General features: G+C 44.2%; 1 protein-coding gene across 2 annotated transcripts; it reads left to right on the top strand.

Annotated features, from left to right (window-relative positions):
• On the top strand, nucleotides 1-20051 carry TLR5 (toll like receptor 5). 2 transcript variants are annotated; one of them, XM_079969206.1, is made up of 2 exons: nucleotides 1-1025; nucleotides 15221-20051. In XM_079969206.1, the coding sequence occupies exon 2, from the start codon at nucleotides 15233-15235 to the stop codon at nucleotides 17855-17857; it is 2625 nt and encodes an 874-aa protein (XP_079825332.1). In that variant the 5' UTR covers nucleotides 1-1025; nucleotides 15221-15232; the 3' UTR covers nucleotides 17858-20051. The 2 variants fall into 2 exon arrangements, with proteins under 2 accessions (XP_079825332.1, XP_079825333.1); XM_079969207.1 differs by lacking the exon at nucleotides 1-1025 and adding an exon at nucleotides 7903-8045.
• Nucleotides 20052-23954: the final 3903 nt, after the last annotated feature.

Here is a 23954-nt window from a genome sequence, read left to right as displayed (position 1 = left end):
ACTTTCTGCAGGAGCCCCAACAGCACCTGAATTTCGCCCTTTGGAATTTGTTGTTCCCTGACTGCCTGGAGAAGCGCACGATTTCCTGTCAGGGCTGCGCAGAGGATCCATTGCGAGGATCCTCGCTGCAGTGTGGATATACAGAGAAAGCGTGGGCCGCTCACCCGGTCCACCGCCTTCCTTAAAAGTTGGGGCAGTTCTTTTGTGGCAGTGTTAAGCCTTCCTGCCTTGTGCAAACCCACCAGGGTGGCTTTCTTTTCCTGCGACGCGAACTATAAGCTCTCAGGGAGGATGGGCCCGGAAAGCGGCCGCGCAGTCGACGCGGCTCCCGGACACGTAGAGAGCGTCTTCTCTGCTAAAAAAAAACAGAGTCCCCTACAGGCTCGAAAAACAGGCGCCTTTCCTATTTCTACACTTCCAGTTTGCTGAGCGGCGGAAGGATTAACGAGGGGAAGATTCAAGGAAGAGGGCGGCGCCTCTGCCCTGCACTGGCCCTGTGACGAAAGAGGGGGCTGAATGCAGCAAGCGCACGTAGCTAGTCCTCAGGAGGGTCGAGGAGGAGCGACCATGCCTGGAGAGTTAGGCGCACAGGCACCGTTTGGTCGCTTCTCTGAGGGGGCGCGCGGCTTTTGCCACCCTCTTGGGCGGAACTAGTTGGCCACGGGACAGTGGGGGGTGGGAGGAAGCCCTGCATGGTTCGTTAGGGAGGAGGGGTCTCTGCCTAGGCAGCTTCTGCCCCTCCCCTTGCTCAGTGGTCGCGTCGGGTGCCTGCTTTGCATCCAGGTGCGTCCAGGTAGGGCAGCGCGAGGCACCTGTTCCGTCGGACTCCTCGCTGGTCCTCGAAAGGTGTGCGGGTGGCAGTGGGTGGGCGAGGCGTAAGCTAGGAAACGTCTGGCTTGGAGGGACGCCTTCTCCCCGCCTCTGCCACAGAGTCTCTGCTTGCGGCCGTGGTCACCTCCTCTTCACTTTTCTCCCTTCTGTCATGGGACGCAGAGCCCGGGAAGGAATATAGGAAGCAACCCAAGGTAAGCTGCTATTCCTCCTCCTTGAGAGACAGCCTTAGTCTCGGGAGGGCCAAATGAGCTAGGGCCTCTGAGCATGTTTAAAGTGTACAGTGGTACCTCAGGTTACAGACGCTTCAGGTTACAGACTCCGCTGACCCAGAAATAGTACCTCGGGTTAAGAACTTTGCTTCGGGATGAGAACAGAAATCACACGGCGGCGGCAGCGGGAGGCCCCAGTAGCTAAAGTGGTAACTCAGGTTAAGAACAGTTTCAGGTTAAGAACGGACCACCAGAACAAATTAAGTTCTTAACCAGAGGTACCACTGTATTTCCATGTGAAGTTTCATCACCAAAAGTGCTTCAGAGCACATGGCGGGAGAGCGAAAGAGCTTAACTCTGAGAGGAATGCATGAAGTGAAATGAAGAAAGCACCCCTGAATTGGAGCTCATCCCCTCCCCCCATCTGTCTGTGCTGGGCTACGTATCTGGGATGGGAGCAAGATGCTGCATATTTCCTTAGCACTTAAGCCATACTTCACCTTTTGGTGCCCCTAGTTTAGGGAAGGAACATGGAGGTGTTGGGGGCGTAGTAAAATGCTGTTTAAGAACAGCCTGCTGTTTTAAGCAAGATTTGGTAACCGTACTGTGAAGGGAAATGGCCGCAATGATTTAAGTAGAACGCTTCTGCCTTAGATTGCAAAATTGGTTGCCCATTGGTAAATATAAACTTAAGGATTTCGTAACACTCGAATCTTCCAGCGTTCAGCTTCATTGGATGGCCACGAGTTCTAGCGTTATACGAGAGAGAGTTTTACTATCCCCCTTCTCCATGCCATGTATAATTTGGAAAGCTCTTTTCTCTTAACCTTTTATCTGATCTTTTCTAAAAAGCCCCAAACGCTGCAACCTTTCCTCACAGGGGAAGTTACTTCATCTTCTTGATCATTTGGATTGCCCTTTTCTGAACCTTTTCTAACTCTACAATATCCTTTTTGAGGTGAGGGGGAAAGAAATGCACACACTACACAGTATTCCAAATGTGGTTGCACTATAGGTTTGCATAGCAGCATTATGATAGCAACAGTTTTATGCTACTGATTCGTAGCATGGTATTTGTCATTTTCTCATCAGCCATGTTAGCTTCTTCATCAAGCTCTCTACTACAACCCCAATATCTTGTTCCTGGTCATTTGTTTACATTGAATTGAACCTGTCATTTTACCATCCATTCACTCAGTTGGGAGAGGTCCTTTTGGAGCTCTCCACAATCTCTTTTTGTTTTAACAACCCTGAGCAATTTAGTATCATCAGCAAATTTGGCCACCCTCACTGCTCACCCCTAACTTGTTTATCAATAAGTTAAAAAGCACAGGTCCCAATACTGATTCTTGGTTGATTCCACTTTCTACGTCTCTTCATTCAGAGAACTGTCCATTTATTCCTACTTTGTTTTTCCTGCTGCTTAACCAATTCCTGATCCACAAGAGGACTTGCCTCGTGTTCCATGACTGTTGGAACAGTGTCTTCAAAGTTGTTATTTTTATATCAAATTTTGCTCCATCTTAAACAATACCATACATATCGACCAACCTGGGTTGCTGGATGGACTTCAGGCCAAACACCACTAGTTGTTTAAGTTACTGGTGATTTATTTTTATTTTTTTACCTACATCAGCTGCAAAAGGTGTGGACAGCTGCTGAAGTAGAGAGATTTCTTAACAGACTTCCCTTTAAAATCGACTGTCACTACCCCAAGCTGCTCTTTTTCCCCATTGAGTCAATCACCCATTGATTCCTACTACCCTCCTTAGAAAAACCCCACCCCACCCTCCCACTATATATAAGGGTCTGATGACTTCTGTTTCAGTGTATCTGAAGAAGTGTGCATGCACATGAAAGCTTATACCAAGAAGAAATTCAGTTGGTCTCTAAGGTGCTGCTGGACAATTTTATTTTTATATATATATTGACTGCGTCAGACCAACGTGGCTACCTACCTGAATCTTTCCCCATGAGGAAAGTGATGCAAAGACCTGTTATCTTTTTTCTGCATGAGGGAAAAGGCGGGGAGGGTGGTGGTGTTTAGTGAGAGAAAATGTCAGATGCAAGAAGCTGCTCCCTGCTCACCTGATGCCAGTTTCCCACTGAAGCAGATCGCAGACCCTGCAGCTGTTTGGGACAAAAAGAGAAAGAAAGAAAGAAAGAAAGAAAGAAAGAAAGAAAGAAAGAAAGGTGTGTTAGAGTAAGCAAGGCACAAGGCAGAGTCTGGTCTTTTTGGTGGTTGTCTGTTGCATTTGTTTATATAATGTTATTGGTAGAGGCTATTACACTGGTCGACAATAATTCATGTGCATGTAAATATTGGAAACCGTTTAATCTATTCTTGTGTTTACTTTAAGCTGTTTGTTTTTTCATAGTTCTGTAGGTCTTAGCATTTTGTAATTATTTGTCTGGTTTTACTTTTTCATCTTTTTTTCCATTGCATGCAATATCTGTTCCCACACAGGGGAGGGTGGTAATATTGGCTTTCAAGATTGAGAAACCTATGTCTCTCCATATGTCGTTGGAGCCTAATTCCCACCATCCCTGGCCCTTGGTCATGCTGGCTGGGTTTGATGAGACAACATCTGAAGTCCAACAACAACTGGAAGGCCACAGGTTCCCTACCTCTGCTATATGGAAGTTTCTGATCAAAACATGAAAGGGAAGCAAATCTTATCTTGCTGGCTCATCACAGTAAACTGAGAATTGCAGAAGTTAAAGTTGCTGGATTGTTCTTTCTTGCTGGCTTCTAAGAGAAGGATGATTTATGCAGCCTTTGGGAGTGTGGAAGAATGCATACGAATGGCTAGAGAACTGAATGTTCTTCTGTAGATGCAGCTTGATACTGAAAGGTCATCTTTCAAACCTTTTTGGAGATTGGGAGCAGGGCGTTAATATGTGCAACCCCAGCATCTCTACTGTAGACTCTGACATCCAGTAGATTTTGTTTAAACCCATTATTCAAGCTTTTGACCAGTGGTTCTTCATGTCCCCTAAAATAGGAAAATATTAGCCTTCTCTTCTCTTATGCTGAGGACCTAAGTTACTAGCACAAGTTCAAGAGGTTAAGCAGGGTTCAGACTCCTGAGCCACCTTCTCTTATGGACAGCCACCTGAGAGGCACTTGACAGAGGTGGGTGAGGCCAGAGTCAAATGTGGATGGGGGCATGAAAACACTACCTTTGTACAGTGTACTAGTTTCTACAGACTCCTCTCTGTCCGCCATCCAAACTAGGCATGATCAGAGTTCAAGGACACATTCCATCCAGACAAAAAGACCAGGGTGCAAAGTGGGTCAGTGAGGAGTGTGGCCTGCAAAGAGTTCTGAGGACCAGACAGATATTTATTTATTATTTATATTTATTCATCTAATATATTTATATCCCACCTTTCTCCCACATGGGAATCCAAGGCAGCTCACCACATTTAAGAACAACGTTGTAAAATACAAAGTTAATAAAAACACACTACTGAAAAGCAATAATTAAAGCACACCAAAACACGTTAAAATGCTAGCAGTTAAAATGCAGTTTGCCCTAACAGCAGCCCAGTGAGTGGCATTATCTGCTCCTGAATTATCAAAGTCTTGTCTGAATAGGAAGTTGCTAGCCTGCTGGCAGAAGGACAGCAAAGACAGAGCCAATCCAGCCTCTCTTGGGTGGGAATTCCACTAAATGGGAACAGCCACAGAAAAGGCTCTCTCTCGTTTCACCACCAACTGTGCTTTTGATGCCTATGGATCCAAGAGAAGGTGCTCACCTGAGGATCTTAGCACCCAGGCAGGGAGATATAGCCTTTCAGGCAGCCTGGGCCCAAGCCATATGGGCCTTCATAGGTCATGACCAGCACTTTGAATTGTGCCCAGAAACAGACCAGTAGCCAGTTAAGTTAACAAGGGAGAAATATGCTCCCTGTAAGTGGCCCGAGTCATCAGTCCAACTGCAGCAGTCTGGACCAGCTGAAGCGTCTGAACATTTAAAAGTGTTCAGGCAGTCCCATGTAGAGTAGTCCAGCCAGGATATAGCTAAGACCCCTGGGCCTGAAGTTCCCCACTACAGAAATAAATGTACCAGCCTTGCATCCAGATTTCAGTCTTAGCTAGGACCCCCAATCCAGTGGTGCAGATGTTCAGTGGCTGAGGCTGTGCATGCCTAATCTCATCAATTAATGATCAGCAGTAATGCTGTATCAGCCCCACCAGCTTTTTGATGTTACGAATGATTTTCAAATGCGTGCAATTCATGTATGTATCTTTTAGCTAGATTAGGGTGGGTACTACTGCTTTCTTTTTCTAAATCCCAGTGTGCATACATGGCTTTAGAAAGCTCAGGAGAGATGAGTAGTGTCCAAGTAATGAGTACCATTATAGGATTGTCTACAGACATCTCTGTAGACATCTCTACAGTCAGTTATAGGATATTTCCATCACAGATGGTAAGATTCACTCAGGGTGAAATTTAACTTTGTGCTATGGTGAATGTCTCATCCTTGCAGCTTTCCAGGTGGAATGACCGTCTCTCCTCTGCATGCTGTTCTGGGGGTTCACCTAACTTCCTTGAATCCTATTTTAGGGTGCACCAGGTGTGTGCTGGGGAGGAGCGTGGAAAAGCCCTGTAGCAGAAGTCTTTTCCTATGCTGACAGGAGTCCTTATGTGAATCCTTCCCTTGATCTCATGTTTCCTTGGTTTGTGTCCTAAAGTTATACCTTAGCTTACCTTGTATTGATGTGCTTTGCCAATGAATTTAGCTTAAGGGGAACACTTGGGCAAGGAGCAGCTGTTGTTCATTCTGCTTCCGTTACAGAGGAAACTGTAATTGAGTAATGTACAGAACGAACTTACTAACCAGAATTTCAACAAGTTACAATAATACGGGTAACACCTTTGCAGCTGATGAAAAAGAAAGACAGTAACTTGTTTCTTTTGGGTGTTCCATATTACATCCTTAAGACAACTTCCTAGTATTGTTCAACATGTTTATTAAAGGGGAAGTGTTCAGATGGGTTTGTCAGTGAGAACAAGGAACAATACAAATTCAGTGTCTGAGTAAACCATTCCAGATAGGTATCAGTGTCAGGCAATTTTTATTGCATTATCAATCGGTCAGAATTTTCTCATGCTTTCAAATCACTTCTGTGTTTGTTAGTCAAGGGAAGAGAAAGGATTTTGGTGAAGCCTTGGAATTTTACTCAACCCTAGCACTTGGAAGTTCATTGCTGACTCATTTTCAAGCATATTTTCTCAATCTTAATGACTGCAATGTTGCTCCTTTAAAATAGAACAATTTTATTACTATTTGTAACATTTCCCCCAGCCCTTCTTATTTTCATACACCACTTAGGGTGGTTTGCAACAATTTGAATGTTTTTCACTTGAAAACTAGTGTTTTACTCATATGAAAAAATAACTGGATATTTTGTATCCCATCTTGTTGTTTGGTTGACCACAATTACTGTAATTGGGTGACAGCCCCTAAGTATAAAATACATGTAATCTGGAATAGCTAGAGTACCATGAGTGTTCATTGTTGTGTGAGTGTTTTTAATCTCGTCAGCTATTACCTTTGGTGCCGCTAATCCTGGATCATCTTCCTTGCATAATATAAATATTTTCTTTTGCAAAGCTAGACAAAAACGTGCTGTATTCTTAGCTCTTGAAGGCATAGCAACTATCTGATTTCTTTAAAATGTTTAATTTAAGGCTTGGAGCTCAAATCACACCTGCACACAGAGACGGGGCATGTTTGGACTTTAAGTATTTAAAGCCCCAAATATGGGATGTTATCCAATGCAAGAGATGTGCACTAGCAGAACAGAACTTTTTCCTCCTCTCTTCTCCCTTGCAGCCCCCCTATGTTCTGGTGAACTCTCAAAATCAGTTCCAGAGCCGTACACTATCCAGCCTTGAATGACTTGTATGTACTGGGGGGGGGGGAGTAAAACTGTGGTGTGCTGGATGCATTCTGACCCTATGTCCTTCAAACCAAATTTATTAATCAAGTGTAGAAACTGAAGTTTCCCTTACAATGTATTGCATTTCCCTTTAATGCAATTTTGACATGCCTTTACTAATAGTGTAGGATCCAGTCCTTTCCAATTCAAACCACCCTCACTCCCAAATCAAATCATCAGCTTGAAGTTTGCTAAATCTCTGGAATATTTTAGATAGGAAACCCATTTGACTCATATTGTGTGCATAAAGTGTCCCCATTGATAGATCCCTTTTAAACATGTCACATTCCTGTTAAAAAAAGGAAACTGTTCTCTGAGTCACACTGGATTTTATTTTTTTTAATCTCAGAAGGATGATAAGGTGCCTTTAATACAGGCATAGGCAAACTCCAGCCCTCCAGATGTTTGGGACTGCAATTCTCATCATCCCTAGCTAACAGGACCAGTGGTCAGGGTTGATGGGAATTGTAGTCCCAAACATCTGGAGGGCTGGAGTTTGCCTATGCCTGCTTTAATACTTTTCTCTTTAGTGGGGAATGAGAACGTAGGGCCTGGCTGGACCTTGACTGTTGCAATGTGAGCTGTGTATTCTTGCCAGTATTTGTGGGAGCAGGGCAAATGGTCCTCCTGTTTGCTAGGGGCAGATACAATCCACTGGCTGAAAGGTCACCTATTAACTGGGGGAACCTTAGCCCCACCCAAAGCAGTAGTAGCCGATTCCCTGTATGGAAACAGGAGCAGCAGTGGATCAACATCGGGGTGAGTAATCTTTCTTGGTTTAAGTACTGCATTCCTCTTCTGGGCAACTTTTCCATAGGCCACAAATCAGTAGTGGGCAGGGCCACAGGCAAAAGCGAGCAAAAAAATACACCTCTCTTCTCCAGTCAGGCAAAATTGTGAAGCAGAGCTGCTGAGGGGTGCAACTGGGGGAGGTAGTGTGGCTGGAGAGAGTCTGAAGGGCCAGATTGAGAGGCACAGAGGGCCACAATCATGTCACAAGCCTGGGATTCCCCACTTTGAACTACAGCATAGGATTGTTGTACAGATGGGTAAGATTAGTAGGGGTTGATATTTACCACACTCCTTAAGCCTTTAGATCAGGCTGGACTATATTTCTGGACAATTAAAAGGTTGCTCTCAGTGGATCTTTGAGATCAGGTTTCTGACTTCTACACTGGCTATTTCTCTTCAGCAAAAGTGCGCGCTAATTTACTTGTTCTTTGTTTGAGATTCATTTATAAACACCTGAATCAAACAACTGCTAAGTGGCGTAGAAAGAGAGAGAGAGAGGGAGGGAGAAAAATCAGTTACATAGACCAGCAACCATTAAAAACAAGTATATGTAGCTAAATTATGTGCCTGGAAAAGTTTCAGCAGGCATCTAAAACAGGATTGCAAGGGTGCTTGCCTAAGGTTAAAGTTATCACCATAAAACATGCTGTGATATAGCTAAACGGAACCTTTCCACTACTTAAGAATATGAGCTATATAACTGTATAAATTCTTAAATACTATATGACAGCTTTACTGTTTCAGAAAATAGTACAAGTTACATAGCTCATTTAATTGCTCAATTTGCTCATGATTTGTATGAAGCTATATTAGGAAGGATGGGGACTAAATGTTAATCAGATACAATAACACAAACTGGTGTGTTTGAATATGGCATTTAATTTCTCTACCTCTCCCTCCTCCCCTTTTTCTGTCTCTGCATTTGCAAGTCACTGAGCAAGATCACGGGCATGTCCAGAACCCAGACCAATTTTAGTAACAAGATCAAGTAGTAATTAGGCAAAATGGTTTTAAATTGTTGTTAATTTTTCTTGCTGGTATTTTTTTTGTATTTTCTTTTTGGTAAACCACTTTGAATCTTACGGGGTGGGGAAAAATAAATTCCCTTCCCCACCCCATGTTTATTTTCTTTTTGGAATGGAAACAGTCTAACTCAGTCCGAGGCACCAAGAATATATATAATGTTAAGTCTCATTACATCTTTGATATCGGAAAGGATGGCATCAATATATTGGTTTGGTTATAATATTGTCTTTTGGTTGCAAACAGTATTCTGTATTTGCTATAGTCTGTGGTGAGACTGTTTTAAGAATCAGGGACAAGTAATTACTAGTCTGAACCACCCTGAGACCTCTGGGTACAGGGCGGTATATAAATTCTAATAATAATAATAATGATGATGATGATGATGTTTTTGTTTTTTTAACTGAAAAGCATGCTGGAATGCAAAGATTTTGAAGAGAGTAATGACAGTGGGTTAAGGAGAAGGAGAGGAGGAATGCTTAACCCTTTCCCTACTAGCTGCTTTTCTGCTCAAAATTCCCTGCAGCTTCTTTTCCAGATGCACATTTACAAGTGTAATACAGGCAACTTCCTATTTACGCAGCGATTACATTCCGAGGCACAGGGTGCATTAGCAGGATGTGCGTAAGCCCACCCCACCTCGTTCTGCCCCTGCCCCGTCCCCTTGCGGTGCTGAAAACATCATACACATATCGATCATGCACAAATAGGGAGGCACCTCTACACATCTCAGATCTGCAGGGGAACCAGCTGGGTAGGGAACTATTTTGAGCAGAAGAGCTGTCAGGATAAGTCTTGGTGGGTGCACATGCACACATCCCCACACTATGCTGCCACTCCTTTGTTCAAAACCCAACCTCCTGAGGCTGCTTTTCTTTTCTTTTTTTACCCATCCCCATTCAAAATGCCCGTGCAAAAAGGACATGTTTGATTCCTGCTGTTGCTTAAGCCATGGAAGATAGAGTTGGTGAAAGGGAAGGAACTGGGCAGACACCCAGTTACACATGCTTCCCAGCTCTCCGGTGGGGGCAGGGAGGGGGTAAAGCTGAAGTCACTGTTGGCTTAGAACAGCTTGATTCTGGTTGTGTGTTGTGCAAGCAGTGCAGGTCAGTTTTTACAAGCTCAGCAGTATGCCCAAGTTCCTCTTTGTGTGCATCTGTGGTTTGTTCAGTGTCGCTAATTTATGGCACTGTAGAAATGCTTTCGACCACATCTAGCTCTTCAGCTTGATGCTTTTGAGCCAAGGTGATAATCCCACCACCACCACCAATGTTGTTGACCATCAGGGATGATGGGAATTGTAATCCATCAACATCTGGAGGGCACTGTTGGCTCTCTTTGTTCTTTGAGGCTGTACTTCCATTAATAATATTTTCACTGGGGGACAAGGAATCTTGTATTTCAAGTCTGGTATGGAAGCCTTGCCAAGAACAGCATGTACATTAAGGATGTACATCAAAGGTGAGTGAGTGTTGATGGGCAGCCTCATTTCACACAGAGACTGCTGAATCTGTAGGTGGAGGCCTCCTGCTTGCACAAGAAGAAGCCATGTGGGTGAGACCACCATATATATTTGTAACTTGTATATTTGTAAATAAACACAAATATTGCAAAGCACCAATGACCTCCATCCAAAGAAAACCAAACACAGGTAGTGCTATCATTGGGCTATGCATAATATTAGCTAACAACCAGCATCTTGAATTGTAATTGGATGCACACTGGCAGCCAATGCAGATTTGACGCGACAATATAATATATTTGTCACAGCCTTCCCCACTGTGTTTGCTACTGCATTCTGCACTGGCTGAGGCTTCTGAACAGTCATTGTGAGCAGCCCCTTGTTCAGTGTGTTGCAGTAGTCTGTCTTCCTTATTAACTAATAGTTCCTGAGTCACCATCATCTTCCAGTCAGGGTGGAAGAATAACAGCCTTTACTGAGTTCATGTGTTCAACCTCCATTAACCCATCTGATATGCATCCAGAAATTGCAGTTGTCAGCGAATCACCTTGTCCATAGTTTCTTTTTAAAATGAGCTTGGGGCAGTAAACTCTTGGGTTTTTTTAATATGATGAGGTTGACAATTTATGCTTTTTAGGCTGTTGGGATATCCTCCTTTTATTTTGCAGCTTATAAGGAGGAAATGTAGCCTTTCAGGTGCCATCTGGGTTACATTTTCCATCATCACTGCATTGGCATGTTGACTGGGGATGAATGGAATTTGCGCATTGGAGAAATGGAAGTCCCTGTAAAAAATAAATAAAAGGAGAGGGAAGTTCTGCTGTCAGGTTTTTAATAGCCAAAATGGACAATGAAGTGACTGGTGTGCAATTGGTTTGCCCACACATTCCCCAAAACCCTTCTCTGTGCTGCTGGTGGCTTTAGATTAAACCTGATCTGGGGTTAGAGCCATTCCAAATATGTCATCCAGATTAGCAGTAAAAAAGGCAGGTTGCTCTTTATTTTGTCACAAATATAAACTCTTAAGTGATATCTGTACCGCTTCTAAAGACTGCAAACATTTCTAGTAATTAAACTACAACAACACAAGCATTTGCCCAGCAGAAAACCTTTTGCAAAAAGCATAGAATAGAATCATAGAATCATAGAGTTGGAAGAGACCACAAGGGCCATCGAGTCCAACCCCCTGCCAAGCAGGATACACCATCAGAGCACTCCTGACATATGGTTGTCAAGCCTCTGCTGAAAGACCTCCAAAGAAGGAGACTCCACCACACGCCTTGGCAGCAAATTCCACTGTCGAACAGCTCTTACTGTCAGGAAGTTCTTCCTAATGTTTAGGTGGAATCTTCTTTCTTGTAGTTTGGAACCATTGCTCCATGTCCGCTTCTCTGGAGAAGCAGAAAACAACCTTTCTCCCTCCTCTATGTGACATCCTTTTATATATTTGAACATGGCTATCATATCACCCCTTAACCTCCTCTTCTCCAGGCTAAACATTCCCAGCTCCCTTAGCCGTTCCTCATAAGGCATCGTTTCCAGGCCTTTGACCATTTTGGTTGCCCTCCTCTGGACACGTTTCAGTTTGTCAGTGTTCTTCTTGAACTGTGGTGCCCAGAACTGGACACAGTACTCCAGGTGAGGTCTGACCAGAGCAGAATACAGTGGCACTATTACTTCCCTTGATCTAGATGCTATAGTCCTATTGATGCAGCCCAGAATTGCATTGGCTTTTTTAGCTGCCGCATCACACTGTTGGCTCATGTCAAGTTTGTGGTCAACCAAGACTCCTAGATCCTTTTCACATGTACTGCTTTCAAGCCAGGTGTCACCCATCTTGTATTTGTGCCTCTCATTTTTTTTGCCCAAGTGCAATACTTTACATTTCTCCCTGTTAAAATTCATCTTGTTTGTTTTGGCCCAGTTCTCTAATCTGTCAAGGTCGTTTTGAAGTGTGATCCTGTCCTCTGGGGTGTTAGCCACCCCTCCCAGTTTGGTGTCATCTGCAAATTTGATCAGGATGCCCTTGAGTCCATCATCCAAGTCGTTGATAAAGATGTTGAATAAGACCGGGCCCAAGACAGAACCCTGTGGCACCCCACTAGTCACCCTTCTCCAGGATGAAGAGGAACCATTGATGAGCACCCTTTGGGTTCGGTCAGTCAGCCAGTTACAAATCCAGTTACAAATGCAGTCTGTGCAAGATGCTGGCAGCCCATTCTGTGAATGCAGCAGTTCAGTTAATTCTGTATCAATAATTCATGGCACTGGCCTATTTGTTAATTACTGGCCCATGGCCCAGTTCTCCTCCCTGCTCCCCCTAAAAGCATACATTTATGGGATGGCTTGCAGGGATTTCGGTTCCACAGCAGTTTATGCTTATTAACTTTGAACACAATAATGCTGAAGGGGACAAAAAAATTATTCCAGCTATAATCTCAGTAAACTCTTAAAAAACAAAACTGGCTCTTCCCGTGCTGGCAAACGACAGTGTTCTGCACAAACTTAACATGCCCATTTACATGTTATGAGGAGCCTCTTTCTGTAGGTTCAACCCATGATGATGGCTTTAATGTTTAAAGCAGAGGTTGTTGCCGTGGTGTCCTCCTGATGTTGTGAAGGACAACCCCAATCACCCACCTATGCTCAGATCCTGCTTTGGGCATAGGCATCTGATTGGCTATTGTGAGAACATAGCGCTGGACTACAGGAACCAGGATGGCTTCTCTTATGTTCTCACCATTGAGAAGGCTGGTGGGAGTTTGTAGACTGCAACATCTGGAGGGCACTACGTTTGCTATCCTTGGTTGAAAGGCCCACATCCATATACACGGGATCAACCACAGTGGTGTTTCTTCCACAATTCACATCCTTGGTGGGAAGCTTGTTTCAGTAGCAGGGTCCTCTTAGCCTTCAAACCACTAGCCCAAAGGGTCATCTTGAGCACTGCTGGAATGCTGAAAGCAGTGTCGTCCAAGATAGCTTGAGCACAGTTGTTCATGCATTGGTGACCTCATGGTTGGATTATTGCAATGCATTCAGTGTGGGGCTACCCTTGAGGGTTGGTCAGGAGTTTTGCAGCTGGTGCAGAACATGACTAGGTTGCTTGTTGGGACAAACTAACACCAGCATATAAACATCCCGCTTGCATGATTTGCACTGGCTACCAAACTGCTACTGGGACAAGTTCAAGGTGTTGGTACAGTGGTACCTCGGGTTAAGAACTTAATTTGTTCCGGAGGTCCGTTCTTAACCTGAAACTGTTCTTAACCTGAAGCACCACTTTAGCTAATGAGGCCTCCTGCCGCCGCAGCCGCACGATTTCTGTTCTCATCCTGAAGCAAAGTTCTTAACCTGAAGCACTATTTCTGGGTTAGCGGAGTCTGTAACCTGAAGTGTATGTAACCCGAGGTACCAGTGTACTAACATACAAGGTCCAGGATCTCTGGAGTGCACAAGGTTGGGCAAGGCTGCTTTAAGCACTCCAGAAGTGTTGCAGGATCATTTCTCCGTGGCAATTTAAAGTGCTTCCATGATACTTTAAGGGTATTTGGTGTGAATGTGGCCATAGCTGCCAATGATTCATTTACTCATCCTTCATTTTTTTTATTAATATTCCACTTAATATATATTGGGCTTCTTCTGGCCCAGGCAGTATCACAGGGATAGGAAACATGAAAAGAATAATTTCTCCCAGCAGATTAGGGTAGTACATTGTTAAATCCATCTTTGCACAGTAAAAAGGGCAACCTTAATAGCAAAGGAAAGGAGCCTGTAACATTGTGTGGTAGCAGTGCTAATTATTTTCAGTCCCGTTTAATTATTCAGCTCTATATTATCTGTTGCTGGATTTATACCCTGCCATAAACATGTAGCTTGTGCAGGTGAGAAGCTTGTGCAAACAACTCATAATGAACTGAAAAGAGATAACAACTATCATGGGTGTGGGACGCCCAGGATCCCAACCAACCCTTCCTTATCAGGAAGACATTGAGTCCTTCAGCCTCTTTGTTGTGTTCTTCCCCTCAGCCCAGCTACTGTGCAACAAACTACGGTGGTACTCGGGTTAAGAACTTAATTCGTTCTGGAGGTCTGTTCTTAACCTGAAACCGTTCTTAACCTGAGGTACCACTTTAGCTAATGGGGCCTCCCGCTGCCTCCATGCCACCACCATGCGATTTCTGTTCTCATCTTGAAGCAAAGTTCTTAACCCAAGGTACTATTTCTGGGTTAGCGGAATCTGTAACCTGAAGCGTCTGTAACCTGAAGCATCTGTAACGTGAGGTACCACTGTATTGCTACAACTGAAACTGGTAGAAAGAAGTTACTTGCTACTCATGGTCAAGGAACAGAGTCCTTGCAGGTCCTAAGCTAAAAAATGCATTCCAGCCAGGCAAAAGGGTGGCGTGGCTGGGCTGGGGCATGTGGGGGGTGGGGGAAACCAGTTGGATAGGCCTGGAGATCTGCATTTGGAACCTGGCCTGAGGTTCCCCATCCCTGATATATTGGACAGGTGGTCTCCAGCTGTTGATGGACCCCCAGCTCCATCATCTCAGACCACTGCCTTTGCTGGCTAGGAGTTGGGAGTCCAACAATATCTTGAAAGCCATTGGTTCCCCCAGCGCCTGAGTTATTGGCTATAGTGACTAAATAGAAGCTCCCATCTTGAGATCTCATCCCTCCGATCATCAACAGCAGAGAGTGCTCTATAAACTTTATACCCTGATTATTCTGTTTAAATTGCACAGGGGCTTTGATGAGCAAGAACTGTACAAATCCCTTTAAATTAAATAATGAGCTCAGGGGCATGTGGGTGGCCTCTGTTGGAAATAGGCTTTTGAGCTAGAAGAGCCTTTGGTTAGTTCTGGTAAAGCAAACTCTGTGTGCTGTTTAGCCCAGCCTTCTGTAGTCCTGTGTGAATTACAATGCTGTTTTTCTCTCCTCTAGGACAAGAGCACAATGCTTCATGGTCACCTACTATTTCTCATTGGACTGACATTTGCATACAGAGAAATAAATGCAGATCCTCGGTGTGCCGTCACAGGCAGGCTTGTGAACTACGAGTGGTGCAACTTCACACAGGTTCCCCCTCTGCCTGAAGGCATTGTTTTACTCTCCCTAAATTTCAATTTCATCCAGCAAGTGAATGCCACATCCTTCCCACTGCTGGAGACATTGACGGTTCTCTCACTTGGAAGCCAGCTGGTCTCTCCTGTCACAGTAGGAGAAAATGCTTTTAGGAATTTGCCAAATCTTCATCAACTGGATTTAGCTTACAATAAAATGATTGTGCTGGATCCACAGGCTTTCAGGGGGCTGGGGAAGTTAAGTAACCTTCTGCTATACTATAATGATCTTAACGAATCCATTCTGGAAAAGGATTACTTTAAAGATTTGGTCTCTCTGGAATATCTGGAGCTTGCATTCAATAAGATCACTAGGCTTCACCCTCACCCTTCATTGCGCAACATGCAAAAGTTAACACTTCTGAACTTGAAATTAAACCGCATTGAAACCATATGTGAGGGAGATCTCTACAGCTTTCAAGGAAAAGCTTTCACATTGTTGAATCTTAATTCTAATGGTTTGTTTAAAGAAGATTCTCAAGACTGGGCAACTTGTGGCAATCCTTTCAAAAACATTGTCTTCGATACGCTGGATGTTGGTAGCAATGGCTGGGGTATAAGAACAACCCAGCAATTTTGTGCAGCTATTCAGGGAACACCACTTACGGGTTTGAAGATATCGCCTCACACCATGGGCTCATCATTTGGCTTTAATAACATGCCAGACCCAAACAACAATACATTTGCAGGTCTGGCCCAGAGTGGCCTTCGCCTGCTTAATATTTCACATGGCTTTATCTTTTCTCTTAACCCACGTGTATTTCAATATCTTGGTGATCTGGAATTGCTGGATCTCAACTCAAATAACATAAATAAAATTCAAAAAGAAGTATTCTTTGGTCTCTGGAACCTACAACACCTAGACCTGTCGTACAATCTGCTGGGAGAACTCTTGGATTACACTTTTGAAGGTCTTCTAAATGTGCGTGTTATAGCTCTGCAACACAATCATATTGGGGTGATTGATAGGGCTCCATTTAAAGGCTTGCCAAACCTTCACACTGTGGACCTCAGTGACAATGCTCTAAAAGTAATCTTAACACTCCCAAGTCTCAGCTATGCTTTTTTAGGTAGCAACCGGATACAGTCTGGAGACCACAGCAAAATAGTGGCTATAAATTCAACATATGTTGACATGGGAGGAAACAGGATGGACAATCTGGGAGACCTCTATGAACTTCTCCAATATCCAGATATCCAGTATATTTTGTTAAGAAATAATCGCTTCTCCTACTGCTACAGGTACAACAATATAGCAGAAGACAACCAGTTGCTCTACTTGGATCTTGGAGACAATATGTTGAAGCTTGTGTGGGAGAGAAGTTTGTGCTTGGATGTGTTCAAGGCGTTGTCCAAGCTTCAGGTCCTGCATCTCAATAATAACTACCTTAGTTTCCTTCCAGAGGGCATCTTTGATGGCCTGGTATCACTGGTTAGGCTTAACTTGGCTTCAAACCTCTTAACTTACATTTCTCACAGTGCTTTTCCTGTGAGCCTCAGGAAACTTGACTTATCCTCGAACCAGCTGCTTTATCCAGATCCTCAGCTCTTTGCAACTCTGGACAATCTGGATATCACCTATAACAGATTTTACTGTAATTGCCTCTTAAGTGACCTAATTGTGTGGCTGAACCAAACCAATGTCACCTTAGCTGGGTCACCAGATGAAAGGTTTTGTTTTGGACCCCCTGATCTTGCTGGCAAAAGCCTTCATGAGTTTAATGTTGATGATTGCAATGAAGACAAGATATTGGAGCCTCTGCAGTTGTCGCTCTTCATTTTTACCACCGTTGCTGTGACAATGTTCCTAACGGTGGTGATTGTTTTTGCTCGCTTTAGAGGAACCTGCTTCATTTGGTATAAGACCGTGGTAAGAGTATTCTTGAAGGAGCAACAGCCAGCGTTGGAGGAAGAGACCTATAGATACGATGCCTACATGTGCTACAGCAGCAAGGATTTTGAGTGGGTCCAGAACTCCTTGATAAGGCACCTAGACATCCAGTATTCTGATAAAAACAAATTTGCTCTCTGCTTTGAAGAGCGAGATTTCTTGCCAGGAGAGGATCACATCACCAACATTCGTGATGCCATTTGGAACTGTAGGAAAACAATTTGCGTAGTGACAAAGCAGTTTCTCAAGGATGGCTGGTGCGTCGAAGCTTTTAATTTTGCTCAGAGTCGGTATTTTTGTGACCTGAAAGATGTCCTCATAATGGTGGTGGCTGGATCACTTTCGCAATATCAGCTTATGAAGTATCAACCAGTCAGAGTGTTTTTGCAAAGGGGTCAATACTTGAGGTGGCCTGAAGACCCCCAAGATGTGGAATGGTTTCTAAATGCACTTTCTCACCAAATACTGAGGAAGAAGGAAGTAAAAAAAAAACAGAAGAAGAAGAAGAAGAAACTCAGGAGGAAGAAATCAAAGACATTGGAAATGAAAGTTATTACCATTTCTTAGTTGGCAATTCTAACTACCAGGCCATTGAAATGGCCGCCAGTCAGAGAAATGTGTCATACTGTTCCTTAAACACATTGAGCCCTAATCTCTCTACATGAGCGAGGCAAATCCTGCACTGAGAAGACTGTGTGAGCACTCTGAAGATCTTCGTGCCATTTCCTCCTTCACTGCCAAGACTTTCCATAGATCAGTATGCTGCATCTGATGAATCTTGCACACACTGGACTGAAATTGAAGGAAGTTTGCATGTTTATCGTAACAATTATGTGAGTTCCAACTATGTAAGCTTTTGTTGGTTGAAGGATTGTTAATCATTGAGTTGCTTAGTTAAGAGGGGCGGGATCCACTACTTTGCCCATAGACCTGAAAACATATTGCCAATTGCATTACTGCCTTAGAGCACAGTGAAGTTCTCAAACCTCTTTCCTGACTAGCTATTCACATCAGCACAGCCTAATTAGTGTCCAGTCCATTTCTGTTTGTGTACACACCAGTGGGCATTCATGGAACGAGGATGTGTACACCCTAAAGAAAGGTGTTCACACCTTGGCTAGAGACGAATTAGAAATGGCTCAGGGACTCCAATCACTGTGAAGCTGGTTTGGAAAATGACGCATCAAACCATAGTATCTTATAACAAAAGTAGGGGATACATATGCATGTTGGATAACAATAATATGCATTAAAAACCTGGCACTGAAAAGCAGTGTGAGTGCATAGGCTTAAACTGAAACATGAGATAGCTATGTTTTCCATTGTGACCTTTTCATATCTTAACAGAGGTGGTTACTCCTTCTTAAGCCTATCTCCTGTACAATATCAGTATTGAGTCAGTGAAAGATGGTGGCCTCTTTGGGCCTTCATTGCCCATCAAATGCGCAATGCGCGGACACCTCCAGTGGGAAAGTGGCATTGTGGTGGCAAGCTCCGCTCCTCACCTATGTATTTTCATTACAATGTCCATAGGGGAACCCCCCCCATGCATTGTGGAGTTCATTTTGGATAAACCAGGGGTGGAGCCTAGCCTGCCCTGCCCCACATTGATGTTTGTCATTTGTGGGGGAAAGCAACTCTATATTAGAACTATTTTTATATGTCAACTACCTCAAGGTTTGAACTGGTTTAGAAACCAAGTTCAGCACCTCTGTTAGTATATAGTGTACATAATACAGTTTAAAACATAATGGTTACAAACACCTCGGGTTACAAACACTTCAGGTTACAGACTCTGCTAACCTGGAAGTAGTACCTCAGGTTAAGAACTTTGCCCCAGGAAGAGAACAGAAATCACGCTGTGGCCACGTGACGGCAGCGGGAGGCCCCATTAGCTAAAGTGGTACCTCAGGTTAAGAACAGTTTCAGGTTAAGAACGGACCTCCGGAACGAATTAAGTTCTTAACCAGAGGTACCACTGTAGTGACCATTACAAATTCCAGTGCCTGCCTGAATGTATTTCAAACAAACTACCTAAGAGCTTGAAGGACTGCAAAGCAGGCAGAGGGACTCCCGTGGCCTTCCAGATGTTGTTTGACTGCAGCTCCCATCATCGCTGACTATTGGCTGTGCAGGCTGGAGCTGAAGAGAGCTGAAAGTCCAGCAACATCTGTAGGGCCACAGGTTCCTCGCCCCTCATGCATACAGAAAGGGAATATTAAAGCAACCTCCTTAGACCTAAAGACATCAGGTTATTGTACATGTGCCCAAATGAATTTAAATATTTAGGTTTTTGGTTCAAGGCAGAAATCTTGGGACTGTTGCTTAATGCGAAGTTCTGAAATCGTAAGTGCATAACTGAGTTTAATGACTTCTGGAGGTGCTGTACATCTATAGCTGGTATTAGTTATGTGATTCACAGATGTTCATTACCAGCTTGAAAGGGAATGGAAACTCAGGGTATCAGTCTTCATTTAGTCTCTATGAGAACAAAGGCTTGTCGTGCAGTGGCACCAGTTATTTGGAACACCGTTCCTATTGAAATGAAGCTAGCACCCACGACTCTTGATATTCCATCGCTTGATGGAAACCTTTTTAAGAGACCTAATAACATTCACTGTTGGTAATTTGTTTTGTATTTTATGATCTTGCTTTTTTACGATGGTTCATTGATTTTATGGTACACCTTCCTTATATATGGTTTTAATGAGCTGCTGGCTTATGAATGTTATTGGAAGTAAATAAAATGGAATAAATCAGTCTTGCCCTCCTCATCAAGCCCTCCTCATATGGTCTCCATAGGTAACCTAGCATTTCTCCCAGACAAATGAGTGAGCTGGCAGATGACCCTCTTCTAGCAGTCCACTGTATTTCTGAGCTGGGCAGCAAGGAAACACAGACCCCACCCCCAGCCTAGAAGTGGAGGCAGCATGGGGTGCTTCATTCCTCCTCTGGTAGCCCACTGCATCCCCATTATACTGGGCATAGAGGAGATTGCACTCCTTCCCTGCACCACACCAGCACCTTCTGCTGTGTTTCTATGCCGGATGTCCAGCACAGATATGCAGCACCAGACCATGGAGCCATCCAGGTCTCAGCCACAGGCCACTTGTTCTCTAAGCTGAGCATGCAGGTCGAGCCTTCACACAGAAGTGCAGTGGGCTGGTGGTGACCAAGGGCCAGAGCGACCTGGCCCTTCATCACCAGTCCTTTCCTGGATGGAGGAGTCAGTGAAGCTCCACCCATCGCATCCAGCACAGAAGCCGAGCAACCAGAAGCGAGAGGCAAAGAGGTAAAATAATTATGCAGTGCTGGAGGTGTAAAGATTTTATACGTGGTTGGTGGTTGTAAGAAGGATTGGATGTTTGCTTGGGGAAGAACAAGCAATTCGAGAAGCCTTAGGGGAGAAAGGGTTTTCTGTCCGCTAAGCCGGTGTTGTTCAGTGATGCAAACAGATCAGCTGAAACAAAATCTGCTCACTCAGTAACTAAGATAAGCCTAGCAGCCAGGATATTTAATGCAAGGAAGGAAGGAAGGAAGGAAGGAAGGAAGGAAGGAAGGAAGGAAGGAATTCTATTAGGGCCTCTTCTTTGAGAGAATAAGGTAAATGACCATGAATAAAATTGCAGCAAGTGCATAAAGCCTAGTGGGAACAATGGATGTAATTCAATTAATAATGATTAAACTTTGTTCCTCTGGAATTATGTGTGTGCAGGATGATGTTAAATCTCAAGTACTGAGAATGTTGCACATCTTCTGAAATTTTACCAGAGGTCTTTTCCCTTAAAAACCAGAGGCAAGGAATGGTCAAATTTGGGCCAGTAGGCCTCCCCATTTGGCTCAAAAGGCTGTTTTGGACAAGTCATGCCCCTCTGACAATCAGTTGTAGGGAAAGCGAGGGCAGGGCTTGAAGGAAAGAGGCTTTGCATAGGACTTCCCAAGCATCCAGCAGGCAGCTGATTGTCAGGCATTTGAGAAGCACTGCAGACAGAGCTGAGCAAGCCCCTTGAGCTATGGTGAAAGAAGATAAAAGACCCCTGGAGGGTTAAGTCCAGTCAAAGGCGACTATGGGGTTGTGGTGCTCATCTCGCTTTCAGGCCGAGGGAGCCGGCGTTTGTCCACAGACAGCTTTCCGGATCATGTGGCCAGCATGACTAAATCGCTTCTGGTGCAACAGAACACTGTGACAGAAGCCAGAGCTCACGGAAATGCCGTTTACCTTCCTGCCGCAGTGGTACCTATTTTTCTACTTGCACTGGCATGCTTTTGTACTGCTAGGTTGGCAGGAGCTGGGACAGAGCAACGGGAGCTCACCCCATTGCGGGCATTTGAACCACTGACCTTCTGTTCTGCAAGCCCAAGAGGCTCAGTGGTTTAGACCACAGTGCCACCCACGTCCCATCTTTGAGCTATACCCCCACCCCCGTAGACCGACTTTGATAGGTGTCAATCACATGACATTATGCCAGATGATTTACAGGTGGGTAGTCCTACCTAGCTGCCCAAACTGGCCCACGGGGGGGGGGGGGGTTGGAGTTAAGATCTGGCTAGAAAGGTTCACCATTGGGTGGTGGGGTGGAGACCTGCCGCCTAGAAATGAGAGTTACAAATACATCTTTACATTTCTTAAGGTGCAGTCAACTCTTCTCAAGCTAACATTAAATGACTGATTTATATCTGAGAATTATATCATATGATTCTGTCCATAAAGGAAGTTGCTGTTGATTCTTTAATAAAAATTAGAAAGTGGTGGCACAGTCCTTGTACTGCAGGTGGCGCTGTGGGATTTTAAAAGCCCTGCCAGTTGTGCCAAGTTTCCTGCTCACTGCATTTCAATAGGCAATTTTGTTAAGAAGACTTGCAAAAAAATAGCTTCCTCCAGGGTTGTCTATTAGGCTGCACTTCATTTTTCACTAGACCCAGCTCTCTATCATTCCCATTTTAATCTCCAATGACAAATTATTGCAAAAAACAACAGCAAAGGCTCCTTGTAGGCTAAGAGATTTGTGATGGCATTAGCTTTTTACAAACAAGAGCCCACTTAAGCCAATGAATTTGACTCAGTAATTTTACAGATACAGTACACACACACCTGGTAATATGGGGGGGGGGGAGCTGCCAGCTGGGGGCAGAAAGCCATGAAATTCAAGAGACACGAATCTCTGATATGTCTCCAAAAAAGCTGAAATGCAGCATTTTGACCATTCACAACAGCAAAAATGGGTAACACCATAATATTCATGGCATTATGGAAACTTAATACCTGTAGGAAAAGAGGGAGCATGGCTGTCGATTAAGCCCTGAACCATGGAAGTGTCTGCCCAGGGTTCAAATGTGGCCCTCCACACCTATCAGGACCTCAAAACTCTTTGTAGGCCACACTTCCTTCCCCAGGTCACACTCCTCATACCCCAAGTGACTTTCCCCTGGCAGGAGTGTGTCACTGAAGCCTGGGGAGAGAGTAGACAGTGTGCTATAATGGCTAGAGTCCACATTTGGTCATGGGCTTGGGGCCCCCCATCTCCTGCTCTAGCGAAAGCAGTTCTTGGAGGGAAGCCATTTACTGTTTATTTTGAGTACATACACAAGTCGATTCTGGCGTCCTTGGTGTACAGACTACAGATGCTGTGTGAAAAAGCACCTGCAGGAAAGGACCTGGTGGATTTCATGGTGCAAGCTGCAAGGGCTAGGCTGGTTGCTGTTGGTGGGAGGAGGAGGAGAGATTGTGGCTCTTGTACATTGCTGAACTATATAAAACATTGGTATATTTGACCCCCCCCCCCCCCCCCACACACACAAAAGTCAGGCTGTACATGGTTGCTGAATCATAGAATTGAAAGGGACCACGAGGCTCATCTAAGACCTGCAATGCACAAATCTTTTGCCGAACACAGGGCTCGAACCCACTACCCTGAGATTAAGAGCCTCAAGCTCTCCCAACTGAGCTATGCTGCTTCCTTTGAGATCAGTGCAGCTATTAAACTGGTGCCCTCAATTCTGTCTCCTATTTTAGCAGTTTCCCAACAATGGAAGAAAGAAGCACTTGCAGCAGGCTTCTCTCTAGGAGTGCGTGCTTTTTAACAGCTTGATTAATTGAGCCCATGTAAATTGAGACTTGGGCTCATAACTATCAGTTGGATTCCCTTTAGCCCCAGTGGGAACATTACAGCTTTATTAGAATTCTATGGCACCTGTTCAGGACGCCCTCCCTAGTTTTGCTCAGAAGATGAACAATGTTATCGTGCAGAGAAAGTAGCTTCCAACAGGGGCACAGAGTATGATAGAGCGATCCTCTGTTAAGTTTATTTGTCAACGTGACCTAGAAAAACTGATGTAGACCAGAGACTCAGTACCAGAAACCACAAGATGGTAAAGATGAGTTCTATGAGAGTGTCTTCTTCTGCCCTTCAGGATTCCATCTCCCCAAAGATCTACACTTCTGGGGCATTGTTTATCACCATTTCTTCCTCTCCCCCTAACAAGGGAAAGAGGGTAACAGAGGAGAAGAATATCCAGTAGGATTGTCATTTCCTCTTTAAAATAAAATAAATAAAATAAAATTATAACCCACCCTTTATCCAAAGATATCAGGTTAGGAAACAATGCAAGCATCTAACTGTGTGTGGGGAATCCCTCTCAGCTCTCAGGTCAAGGACTGCATTTG

This window comes from Podarcis cretensis (genome assembly GCF_951804945.1).
Source record: "Podarcis cretensis genome assembly, chromosome: 3".
Taxonomy (NCBI): Eukaryota; Metazoa; Chordata; class Lepidosauria; order Squamata; family Lacertidae; genus Podarcis; species Podarcis cretensis.
Note: the sequence above shows the minus strand (reverse complement) of the source record. Positions and strands in the feature narration are given on the sequence as shown.

Excerpts from the sequence above, each read along its gene's own strand:
- TLR5 (XM_079969206.1), top strand. The coding sequence starts at position 15,233 with ATGCTTCATGGTCACCTACTATTTCTCATTGGACTGACATTTGCATAC.